This window comes from Lontra canadensis, unplaced genomic scaffold, assembly GCF_010015895.1.
Source record: "Lontra canadensis isolate GAN:19392208 unplaced genomic scaffold, GSC_riverotter_1.0 scaffold9, whole genome shotgun sequence".
Taxonomy (NCBI): domain Eukaryota; kingdom Metazoa; phylum Chordata; class Mammalia; order Carnivora; family Mustelidae; genus Lontra; species Lontra canadensis.
This window is the reverse complement of record NW_022631003.1, coordinates 2,824,737-2,838,020: the sequence shown is the minus strand read 5'-3', so window position 1 is coordinate 2,838,020 and position 13,284 is coordinate 2,824,737. Positions and strand designations below refer to the sequence as shown.

Below are 13,284 nucleotides of genomic sequence, written 5' to 3'. Positions count from 1 at the left end.
ATTATAGAAAACAAGACACATCTTTAAACGTAAATCAGAAACTTCCTATCTTTCTAGGAATTCAACAATTTTAGCCTACCCACTTTTTCAGAGAATTTTCTTGTTTGGAGGTTTAGAATATTTTCTGAGCTTCTGAAGTTTATATGCTCTGCCCTTTTTTTTCCTCTAAAGCTCAGTTAATTGGACTCAATAAGCTGCGTGACTCCAATTACAGTAGCACAGGAGAAGTGCAACTTGAGATGCGTGGCTTTTACAACAGAGATACTGAAAATGCTAGGGTTCACAAAATACAACATTCTTAAGGTCATTATCTTGTAAGATGTTTATTCAATTTTGAATTTGAATTGGGTTGAAAAACAAGTCTACTCCCTTATTACCAACCCTGCTTATTTTATAGATGCTGTGTTAACCTGCTATGGGAATTGACAGACCACTTATATTTGTTCGTGGGGCTTCTAGAGTGATTATAAGAAAACAATGAAGGATTATTTACTCTTGAAAATATTATAAAAGTTACTAGCTTTAGCAACTTAAACTTGAAAGAATTAAAAATAAAGAACAAAAAAGGAATAAAAATCTTTTAAATCTTAAGTTAAATGCTATTTATTCCATCTTTCAAAACTGCTGTTTTATTAGTACTAGTTTTATTCCAGCATATATACTACTTACAACATCGTATCTTGGAAATAATTTTCATATTTGGTGCTTTTATATATGCATCAAATTTGATATATACATCATATTTGGTGCTTTTATATATTTTATATTTATATATAAATATATAAATATAAATTATATACAATATATTATATTTATATAATTTATATTTATAGATGTAAATATATAAATAAAAATTTATTTCTATTTATTAATAGGATTTTATAAGGTCTAGGATACTTGTTGTGGGAGCAAAGTGATACATACAAAGATTCAGGGCAGAATGTCATAATTAAACTAGGAAATTTTTTCAGTACAGGTACTCTTTTAAATCAAAAGAAAAGTGGCCAAATTATTAAAATAGTTTGATGAGGACAATTTACCCAGGCCCTTTTAAGCAGGGATCTCATGCTAATATGTTTTCTGCATTATTGTATACAATGTGTACATGCTGACGTCAGTTTATACTAGAATATTCACCATGCACTCAGTATTTCTAGAGATCAGGAGCTCAAAGGCTTGGTTTCTGCCAATATTTCCAGTGTGACTGTGGTTCTGTCTTTTCACTTTCCAGAACTGATGATGATGAAACCTATTGCCGAGCAGCCACCGAGTACGCCAGAGCCTGTTCCCATGCTGGCTACCCTATTCAAGACTGGAGAGATGACTTTCCAGCATGTAGTAGGTTTTTTTAATTTCCTAAACCCTGTGTATTTTTGTTAATGTCAGGTTTTTCCTAGTACTTAACACTAATGGTTTGCCAGGATTTGTCATTGACACAATAACAGTGGTAAACTAGGATACTTTTTGAAACACTGTACTTTCTTGGAAAGAGAGGTGAGCAGATTTGATTGACAGCTCCCGTGTTTGCCCATTTTAGCTGATAAATGTGATGATAGCTTCGTCCACCGGGATTGTATCAGTTGTTGCCCACCAACCTGCACATTCGAGAAACAGTGTCTCGGGAGCAATCTCCATTGTCTTGATGGATGTTACTGCGCGGATGGTAAGCACTTCATGCAAGGAATGATGTCTGTACTCAGGGAATCCAGAATCCAGTGATCTAAGAATCATATCATAATGTTGCAGTCTCAGGACATTAGGGCTGTTGCAATTTTCTCCCCTTGTAGGATTTGGCCCCAAGGTGACTAGGAAGGATGGCTGCTTTTCTACTTTGTACATTTCCCAAGAGATTTGCAATCCAAAATGCTGAAGTTAGCCATGACAAATCTTTTGTTCTTGGATATTTAAGGACATTTAATAATTTGTATATTTTCATATTTTGTAAATAAAAGTAAGTTCAAAAAAAGCCTCGCATTCTGGCAGTATAAAATTTTAGTCCTGATGCAGTTTTAATATTTGAAATTAGAAGTGACATAGCAAGTGATGCAGGTGAGATTTAAAATTAGGAATGACTGCTATACTGATAGACCTTAACCAAGAACACTGAGGATTTATTCAAACCCTTTTAGTTTTACAGATTAAAAAAAAATAGAACCCCAGAGGTGTTAAGTGTTTTTCCTAACTTAATATGAGCAAGGACTACTTGGAATCAGATCTGTTGACCTTAGTCCTTTGGTCTGTCAGTTCTACTCAAAGCATAATCTTTAGACCAATGCCAGGCCTGAGCTGTTTGTTACCAATACAATAGAGTTTGAACCAGAATGATAATCCATGTGCCAAAATATAAGCCAATGCTTCCTTCACCTAGGAATTCTTACTCTGAAAAAAGGTCAGCCTAATGAAACATGTGCTCAGTAACATGGTTGACTTACATTCTGGCTCAACCATCTTTCCTCATGAGAGAGGCAGCAAAGGTCGGCCATCTGCCCTGGTCCTCTGAGTGTGACTCCCTGGCTCTTTATTATCAGTGTGACAGTAGTGGAAGTCTCTCATTCTGAGATGAACAAAAGTTAAATCAAGAATATGTGTTCACTCTCCTTCCTCCCCCTTCTCTTGAAAGCAAGGAAATACTGTCTAGTTGCCTTTATTCTGTAGAACGAAACTTGAGTTTTTGAAGGCAAATCATGGGATCAAAAAGTTGGAAATCACCAAAATAGACCGTTAGGAGATAGCTACTGATTGAGTTAGAACCAGGTTGTCAGTAACTTCTTTACAAGTAAAAATAAAAAAAAAAAATAAATAAAATAAATAAATAAATATATAATAAAATTGTATTTTCAATACCTGGTGTAAACAGGTGTTCAATCAAAGTTGATTGAATTATAATATTAAAAGAACACATTTTTGTTATTTCTTTTGAGAATTTGATACATATTTTTCTTAAATAGGCCTCATAATGGACAATGGGACTTGCATCTCCTTGGAAAACTGCCCATGTAGTTTTCATGGATTAGCTTACTCAGTCGGTTCAAAAATTGAACAAGAATGTACTGAATGGTATGTGATTAATGTGCAACCAGTAATTTCTGTGCACCTGGCTAGTTGGTATCTTTACCATGATATATGTTTCAAGGAGCATACTTGTTACAGATTTTCTTCTAAAAATTCCAAGACATGATTTGCATCTTATTAAAGTCTGTACGGGAGTGGGGCATGGGGTCATACAGATTTTCATATTTTAAAGATGAGAGCAAGTTCAAAAAAAAGTTGGAAAAATGTAGAAAATCTATCACTTCTTTTATAATTTAATTCTTCTCCCTTCCCTTGGCAATAATTCCATCAAATCATATGGCCATGTAAGACACCTGTCTGTTGCATTTTCTTTTCATTTATAAATAGTACTTTGGATGTACTTTTCCTATTAGAATCTGACAGTGCTCCTGGCTTTCTCTATTTGGTACTTGGAAAAGTGACGCTCTATATTGCCAACTCTTGGCCATGGTGACATACATTTAGAATTTCTTATTACATCAGATAATTAAGACTATTCTAGGAAAGCATTGAATCCCTCCAGGGAAGTCTTCCAAAGAAACAGGTATAAATGTCATCAGGCCTTTTTCCTGTTGCTGTCAGTGTAATATAAGTGACATGCAGGTAGATAGCCAACCATGTTCTTAGACACTCATTTAAATTCCTGCCTGTCAGACACTCTGCTTCTCTCCTTCTCTCCTTAAACTCTTTTTGCTGACAGAAGGCAGAATTTATCTTACAGAAGAGGACATCTTTTCTCTTTAATGTCTGATGATCCTCAAAAGAGACTTTCTTAATTTGCAATAGATGAGATAATGTATTAATTGTCCAAGAATGTTTCTCTAATAATATAGGTAAATACTTTTTGTGTGTGACTTTTTTAAGTTTAAGACATGAGAGAAGGACATAAAACAGAAGTTCTCTGCATAGAACTTTTGTTCTTGACCATTCTGTATTCCCTTTGTATCATCTTTACTGATTTAAATATGACACACAATAAATAATAATTTAGGTACTGGCTAGTCCAAATTTATCAGTTAATTGAACTTCTGTCGATGTATTTTTCAAGTCAGATTATTATGAACCTATAAACGTTGTATGTTTTGGTACATTAATCAGTACATTGATGCAAACGCTAATACAGTTTCTCTATATCAGTAATTAATAATCTTATAATTTCATTTAGTGTATGTGTTGGTGGTGTTTGGAACTGCACTGAACATGACTGTCCAGGTAAACCTTTTAAAATGTTTTTAAAGAAAAAGTCTCATTTTCTGTAAATTGAAGGAAGATAGCAATGATTTTCATGAGGTCATCTCATATATAACAAGAGATGTAACGATCAATAAATCCAGATATTCAGAGCATAAATGGAAAATTGAATAAAAGAGCGCTTTGAGCGGGAAACTGGTAAAAGTTTATTGAAGTAGTATAAATTACAGAACCTAAAAATTACGTGGAAGAGCTGTCATTCAATAAATTTTAAGTTAAATTTAATAACATAATCTAATAAGTTCATCAATCTAGTACATTTTAGACACCTTAGCTGTTCTTTTTAATACATGATTATTTACCCAAAGTCAGCTTACTGCTTTTTTTTTTTTTTAAGATTTTATTTATTTATTTGACAGACAGAGATCACAAGTAGGCAGGGAGGCAGGCAGAGAGAGAGAGGAGGAAGCAGGCTCCCCGCTGAGCAGAGAGCCCGATGTGGGGCTTGATCCCAGGACTCTGGGATCATGACCTGAGCCGAAGGCAGAGGCTTTAACCCACTTAGCCACCCAGGCGCCCCAGCTTACTGCTTTTTAACAATTTCTTTTTCCACTTTCTCCTTCTCTCTCTCTTTATTCTTTTTGTCTTTTCTTATTTTTTTTTAAATGTTGGTGTTTTTTTTAATTTTATTTATTTGACAGAGAGAGATCACAAGTAGACAGAGAGGCAGGCAGAGAGAGAGAGAGAGAGAGAAGCAGGCTCCCTGCTGAGCAGAGAGCCCGATGCGGGACTCGATCCCAGGACCCTGAGATCATGACCTGAGCCGAAGGCAGCGGCTTAACCCACTGAGCCACCCAGGCGCCCTGTCTTTTCTTATTTTTATGATTTTTTTTTTTTTTTGGTAGTTCAATGCTCCGTTGTGGGTGATTCTCATTTTACAACATTTGATGGTCGACATTATTCTTTTATTGGAATGTGCCAGTACATCCTTGTGAAGGGGACTGGAAAAGATAAATTCACAATTACTTTACAGAAAGCTCACTGTGAACAGGTAGGAGCATCTCAAAATGGCCAGAGGAATGTCCTTTATTTTGTTTTGTTTTTGACTCAAGCTTCATTCTAGGTGAAGAGTGATCATATGAATAAATAGTTATTTTCTTCAAAAATAATTGTTAAAATGTATCATTATTCTCAATTTGACAAAGAAAGAAAAATGTTGATAATTAATTGTTTTACTATTGATTATATGATGTATCCTGATTTGATATTAAAATATGAACACATACATGTTTTAGATTATTACGTATTTAATTATATTTTATTTCTTAAGAAATGGTATTTGTAGTACAGATTTTGGCATATTTCATGTATGATTGCACAATGGACCTAAGGTTTTGGTTATTTCAAAAACTACTATTTTTAAAAGGTGATTCTTGACAGGAGTGAATAGGCTTCGTATATTCTAAATAGATGGGATACATTTCTTAGCATGCTGAAATTTTTATTTTACAGCTTCTCTTCAAATAAGCACATCAGTTATTTGTAAAGACACAGAGGTTTTCCTCTCTTAAGTCAGATAGTCAAAATTTTGCAGAAATCTTTAATTTTCTACTTTTATTGCAGTGTGAAATGGTTATTTCCAATAAAAATTCTGAGCTCCTTTATTTGCTTTTTAAAGTTTGATTTTTTTCCTTTGCAATACGTCAGAGTCTGAATAAGCTTTGTACATAGAATCTTAATTCTCTTTGTTCTTTTCCTGATTGAATTTTTTATGCCTAATATGCCACTTAAGAGTTTGGAATGGTACTTTAACAATGCACTATGGAAAACTTAATTATTGGCACTTTGTTGAGAACACTTTTATTTAATGTTCTATGTAAAATATGGGTATGTATATGGTATACTTAATGTACTACATAAATACATATTTCATTAGGAATGGGGTTACATAAGATGGATTGTGTGGTAATTACTTTATGATATTACTTATACTCAAGCCTTCTACATGCCAGAAATTGTTACATCTGTGCACTTCCTTTCTCCTTTCTTCTCCCCTGTCTCTCCCTTACTTTTTCTCATTCCCCTCCCCTACTATCACTGTCTCTTTCTGTGTCTCTATCTCCCTCTCATTTGTTTAACTGATGATTTGATTTTTTACGCAGAACCTTGGCTTGGTCTGCCTTCAGTCTATAACTCTGATTCTGGAGGATGATTTTAACAAACAAGTGACCCTAAGTAGGGGAGGACAGATCCTTACCAGTCCTAACCAAGGCTTCAATCTGAATGGTAAGAAGCTATGATGTACTTTCCCTATGTTAACAACAATAAAACCAGCTAAATGAAGTTTTTTCCCATTGGCTGATTAACCTAACATTTGAGCTCCTATGTGTTGTCAGGTCCTCAGCTAGACATCTCAGAGATGGCCATGGTTTTTGGAACTAGTGTTCACCTCAAGTGGACTGGAGTTTGTAAGAGGAGAGATGCAAGCAAAGAGCCACTTACATAAAAATAGGATAAACTCAAAGATATGCACAGAGACTTTGGGGGTCTAAGTGAGTGCACCTCACCCAGCCTTGGGCAGGAGTGTCCAGGTATAGTCAGGCAAGTTTCCTGAAGGAGGTGATGTTTTGTTCAGCATTCAAATCTGAGGATTATCAAGTAAGTGGGGAAAGGGTTTTGTGCATGCAAAGCAAGGAGGTGTAGAACTCTGTGGTATGGTTAGGGGATCTCATAACTAGTTTGGGACCACTAGCACCTGAAGAGGGTCATGGAGATTGTCTAGCCATGAGAAGAGAGACATAGGTGGGAATGAAGACTGGAGAAAGCCTTATATGCCAGACATCGTTACGGTTTTCTTGTTTCTGCCTGTGTCCCAGCATAGTTATTGTTAGTACTCTCACTCCTAAAGACGTCCCAATTTGTATTACAAATTACATGGTCATGCTACTTGTTGTCATGCTAAGGAAGTTGAACTTGATATGAACTTGAATATGAAATTATCATTATTTGGCATTTTTATGTACAAAGATAACAATCTCATATGGTTCAACCAAATATATAATGTTAGTGAGAGACTGATACAATCTTTTTTTTTTTTTTTTTTTTTTTTTTGGTAGACCACTATGGCAACCATGTGGAAACGGCTTTAAGAGATGCTAGCAGGAAACCTGGAGAGTAGTTAGGATGATACTGAAGTAGGGCAGGGAAGGAGGAGGAACTGGTATAAGGCAGTGACAGTAGAGATAGAAAGAAGACAGACTAAAAAATTACTTAGGAAAAAAAGTGGTCTGAAGCTAGAGACTGGTTGGGGAAGGGTAACATGGAAAACAAAGTGATCAAAGAATGAATCTCTGATTTCTGGATGTGGCAACCAGACTGATGGCAGAAATTATGATAGGGATACAAGAGTGACTCCTGTGCCAGCGAAAGTCATCACTTCAGACGTGAACACAAGTTTCTTGTCCCTAAAGGTGTCATAAAATGGTACATCTCAAGTCCTGTGCTCCCCTTTTTGCTGACAGACTCAAGGGAATGGGGAATTTTTAAGGAAAGTGCTACTTCCTTATTGAATCATGACCAGTTTGTGGAGGACGAGTTAAAAAAAAAAGATAGACTTCAAATGCTAAGGACTGTCCACACCTGCCAAGAGATGCTTGCCAACTGAAATTACTTGTGAACATGATAACCTATTAAAAAGATCTGCTGAAGATCTAGAAAGGAGAGATAGAAGAAAAATGGAAAAAAGAAAGAACAAGGTGGCAAAAATTGTCCCTGGAACACAGGAGCAGGAATTGGGAGCCTGCCAGCCCCATGCCCTGCCCTCTCTCTCTCTCTCTTTTAAAAAATGTTTCAAGTTTTTATTTAAATTCTAGTTTCCAGTCTCTTGAAAGAAGAGTTCTCATGTTGTGCACTAGCATTTGCCAACACTACCTATGAATCTCAAAGCTGATTTATGTATGTTCTTTCCCCACAGGAATTGTTGAAATTCAAACTCTGTCATCCTTATTTATTCTTCTAAAAACCACATTTGGTTTAAAGATTCTGTTTGCTATAGATGGAGAAAGAATTTATATTCAGCTCACTAGTGCATGGAAAAGAAGAACACTAGGTCTGTGTGGCACTTTTAATGGGAACATAAGGGATGATTTCCTGTAAGTATCATTTCTGGACATGATTTTATGACTAGTAATTTAGAGGATACAAATTCTTTCATTGAAATCATTTACTTAACTAATAATAGCTTAGTCATCACTGTTCCAAGAGCTTTACATGATCATCTATTTAAACTTTATGGCAATCCCCTGATTAGTAGCTCTGTTTTATAGATCAAGAAACTCACAGAGGCCCCAAAGTGGCAAGTAAATAGCTCAAAGTCATTTAGCCCAAATATAGTGGAGCCGGGCTTTGGCTTTGGGTGGTGTGACTCAGAGTCTGTGGGCTAACCCACAGAATAACCACCTCTGATTGTCTCCCCTGGCACCGGTCAAGCTTAACAGTATTTTATTTTTGAACATGCACTGCTTTAAAAAGAAAAAAATCTTTTTTTTTTTTTCCAAAAGATTTTATTTATTTATTTGACAGACAGAGATCACAAGTAGGCAGAGAGGCAGGCAGAGAGAGAGAGGAGGAAGCAGGCTCTCCGCTGAGCAGAGAGCCTGATGTGGGGCTCGATCCCAGGACTCTGGGATCATGACCTGAGCTGAAGGCAGAGGCTTTAACTCACTGAGCCACCCAGGCGCCCAAAAGAAAAATATCTTAGTATCATTGGCTATTAATGATAGTAAGTTATACCTTAAAAATATGAATATCCTTTGGTATGAATGATACCTCTACAGCAACCTTTTGGCATCTAGGTCAACTGGCTTTTATGATAGTTGGTGTTTCATCAGAAGAAAAGCAGTACAGTACAAGCAGTTTCACCCACCTGTGAGAAGATACAGTGTATAATTTAGTGAAAATGCTCTGGGTCCCTGTTCTTCTGCTGATCACGGTGAGACAAGCGAAGCAGGGTCACATGGTTCCCATCCTCAGGCAGCTTGTATTGTAGGTCAGGAGGGGATAACAGCCTTCCAGAAATAATTAGGTCGACCCAAGGTATTAATCAGCTATATATAAAAACACTGAGGTAATTCCAAGACGTTAATTGTTGAGCTGTGTGGTGGTGGCTAGAAACTTAGCCGGATTTGGAGCCGGTCAGTGTGGACTGTGTAGCCAGGGACCATTTCATAGACAAGCCATTCCTCAAAAAAAAAAAAATAAATAAATAAATTTTTTTTCCAAATGCCCTATTTTTTAAAAGACTTCTGCATATTTTTGCTATTTGGGATTTCTTCTGCCTCCAAGTCTTTCTCGTGAATTCCTATATGTTGTTTGACCCAATTCAGAATTTATTTTCTTCAAAACATGAGCTCACATCCCACCAGACAAAGTTAACTTTGACTGCTATCTATGAAAAGGAAAATCTTTCCCTTATCTGTCTGGTTTCCACTTAAAATGGTGAAGGCTTTGAGAAGGAGGATCAAATTCTCCATCCTTCTGTTCCTAGGAACTAACATAGAGTCTTACATGAAGTAGATAGTTGAACTACATGGAGATATGGTTTTGTTTTGCTTTGTTTTTTAACTTTTTAAAATTTAAATTCAATTAATTAATGTATAATGTATTGTTAGTTTCAGAGAAACAGGCCTATGATTCATCAGTCTTATATAACACCTAGTGCTCATTATATCATGTGCCCTCCTTAATGTCCATCACCCAGTAACCCCATCTCCCGACTCCCTGCCCACCAGCAACCCTCAGTTTGTTTCCTGAGATTAAGAGTCTCTTATGGTTTGTCTCTCTCTCTGGTTTTGTCTTGTTTTATTTTTTGGAAGTAGGACTTTTAATAGGGCACCAAGAAGAGAATTTGCAAGGACAAGGAGAACCGGCACTTGAAATTTTAAATTTCAGAGGAGAATTTATTTTCTCTTTTCTTCTGGGTGACTAATTTGTTTTCAGCTTATTTAGTTCTTTATGTTTCATTTGTTTGTAGCTCAGAATATCAATATCTTCATCACATTCATGAAATAGACTCTATTAAGTGGCTGGGTGACATGTGCAGAAAAGAAGTTGAAGCCTTGTTTCTCTTCTTTGTTTATCAGAATGGGTTAGCAGTCAATGTTTAACAGGTGGCAGATCTGTCTGCCTTTTTCTAAGGCACCAGTCTCCTCTGTGTATAAACATTCAGGTGTGATAACAGCGCAGGATAATATTTCAGGGGCAGAGATAACTTCTGAACAATGTTTAGCTTTCCAACAAAACAGTTACAGTTCTTTACTTCATAAAGATTAATGCAAATCTGCAAACATAGTGGAATGGAAAATATTAATTACTTGAAAATCTTGTTAAATATGGCGAGTTAAATTTAACTCAAGTTAAATTTGGTGAGCTATAGGATATTTTATAAAATGCAGTAAGTTAATGGGTCTACATTGTGGTTCTCTCTCTTTTTTTTTTTTTTTGTATTTATTGTTTTTAAGTCAGTTCAGTGAAATAAGAGAGCCACGCTCTGAGTCAGTTCCTCCTGGGAATCCTGACTACACCCATCACCTTGACCTATTTCATTGTCCTTTGCAGGGGTGAAGAGGGAAGGAGAGGGAAAGAAAGCAAAGAGCTAGCGCTCTTCAATTTCTTTGAGTCTCGGTATTCTTGTTTGAACAAAAGGAGATTTGTGGTTAGGTGTTTGTTATAATTCTTTACAGTTCTAGAATGGTTTAATTTTGAGGGATAGGAAAGGGGTGAGGGTGGGGAAGTGTTGTGGAATGGCTTGTGAAACTCCTCCTTTTAATTCTCCTCTCTCAGCCACTATCTGGTAAGAAGCTCCATATAAAATGAAACAAGATGGGATTGAGAGGGAGACAAACCATAAGTGACTCTTAATCTCACAAAACAAACTGAGGGTTGATGGGGGGAGGGGATTGGGAGGGGGGGTGGGGTTATGGACATTGGGGCGGGTATGTGCTATGGTGAGTGCTGTGAAGTGTGTAAGCCTGGCGATTCACAGACCTGTACCCCTGGGGATAAAAATATATTATATGTTTATAAAAAATAAAATTAAAAAAAAAAAGAAGCTCCATATAGTTCCTAGTGACTAAGGTCAGTGGTAATCATAGCACTTCATTTAGGACAATAAAGAAAGCTGAGAAAAATCCTACTCTACTCTTTGGCCATGTTGTTGGGGCTTTTATTAGTCAACTTTTACTTGGTCAGAGCTTCCCACGGGAGACCTAGTCCATCCTGATTCTCTAGGTAGTTTTGACAATGTGCCTTACAGTGCCCAATAGGGATTGTCATTTATTAAAACTTGGTTGGTGAGTTAGTAAATCTTGATGGCTACTGGAGGGGGCATCTTAGTGTTTGGCTCTTCAGTGTTGTTGTGGTTTATAAGCCTGATTTGGGAAGGGTAGATATTTCTCTTCCATTTTGTTTTGCTGAGGAAACTGAGGAAGTGAGCAACCTCAAATGAAGTATGCCTTTTATACCATTTTCCCTCAATTTTCTTTTGGTTTGTTTGGTAATTTCAAAATGGCACCTCGGTATTTCAGTGCACGTCATGGAAATGAAATACTCAGTCAGAAATATAGGCTATTTATATTTGGGACATTTGTCTTTACACTAAAAAGAATCATGGGAACTACCTACCTCTACCTCTGCCCATGAACCCTAGACCAAACACACATTAGTGATTAGCATGTGAATGATGTTTCATTAAAATGGTCAGGACTGGATTTGAATCTTGGCTGTGACACTTACCAGCTGAATGATTGTTATTTCTCTGAGCTTCTGCATTGCTTTCTCCTTAAAATGGAAATTATATTATATTATGATATAATTATTATTATGTGATTATTAAATAAAACTATGAATGTCCACAATGGGATATATTATAAAGTCTTAATAACAGAAAGCTAATGCATGTATAATTTTAAAAAATAGAATATTTTAACCTCTAAGATTTTTTGTAAATTAAAAAAAATAGTATCCTCCTTTTCAGTAGTGGAAGACTAGGAAAAAATGAAATGAATGGGAAAGATTAAGATGCCTATTATCTTTGCTCTCTAGTTCTCCATCAGGCATGATAGAAGGTACCCCACAACTTCATGCCAATGCCTGGAGAGTTTCCTCCACTTGTTTTGCACCTGTTCATGTTCCTATGGTGGACCCCTGCAACATTAATCAACAAAACAGTAAGTCCTTCTTCATGCATGAGGAAAATTCCATATATTACTGTTATCTTATAAAATTAGAGAATTAGATATGCCTCTTTATCTAATCTAGGTTTTTTTTAAAGAACTCCAGAAAATGACTATTTTATTTAGTAGTTCACATTCACAAGTGTACTTATTTTAGGTGTTTGTGAATCTTCACACTCTTCACGAATGTGGTCTAGCCTTTTGGAAGTTTCAGATTCTTTAAATACTAAAGAAGAATCTCTGGAAATCCTGTAATAATGCTGTTACCGGCTTGCAATGTTTGACTTCAGTTCCATAGTGTGACAACTCATGCAGAGTCTTCTGTTACCATCATGAAACGGGTTCCTAATCATACGGCATGTTATGGCTTCATAAGCAGGAGCCAGTGACCCAAGGAAGCCTGTGCTATCAAGTGTGCAACAATTTGAGATGGTCATGCTCCAGAGTTCCAGTTTGCAATGACAGTGCAACAAACATGCCAAGAATTTTTGGTTGTGTTTTTTTTACTAAAGCTACAGCAAACTATGTGAAAGGCTATTTCACTGATCAATAAATGAAGGCATTATATATACATACATACATATTATGTATATATATACACACATACATTATATATACATACATATACACATATATACATATATACATACATACATTATATACATGCATACACACACACACACACACACACACATATCCATAAGAACCCAGTACAATCTCTGGATTTTGTAGTGGCTGTTTAGAAGGATTTTGTTGATTATCATATGGTCCTTATGATTAATGTACAGTTTTGGTATCCTGGAAAGAATTC

The 13,284-nt window shown here is 36.0% G+C and overlaps 1 protein-coding gene across 1 annotated transcript in view; it reads left to right on the top strand.

Annotated features, from left to right (window-relative positions):
• The window catches only part of OTOGL (otogelin like), a 129,358-nt gene that overhangs the window by 29,071 nt on the left and 87,003 nt on the right, over positions 1 to 13,284 (top strand). The window contains exons 11-18 of the mRNA XM_032854694.1: positions 1,232 to 1,338; positions 1,538 to 1,663; positions 2,949 to 3,057; positions 4,217 to 4,263; positions 5,148 to 5,293; positions 6,405 to 6,528; positions 8,216 to 8,393; positions 12,343 to 12,467. Of these exons, the coding sequence (XP_032710585.1) occupies positions 1,232 to 1,338; positions 1,538 to 1,663; positions 2,949 to 3,057; positions 4,217 to 4,263; positions 5,148 to 5,293; positions 6,405 to 6,528; positions 8,216 to 8,393; positions 12,343 to 12,467 (962 nt within the window). The remainder of the gene's footprint in view (positions 1 to 1,231; positions 1,339 to 1,537; positions 1,664 to 2,948; positions 3,058 to 4,216; positions 4,264 to 5,147; positions 5,294 to 6,404; positions 6,529 to 8,215; positions 8,394 to 12,342; positions 12,468 to 13,284) is intronic.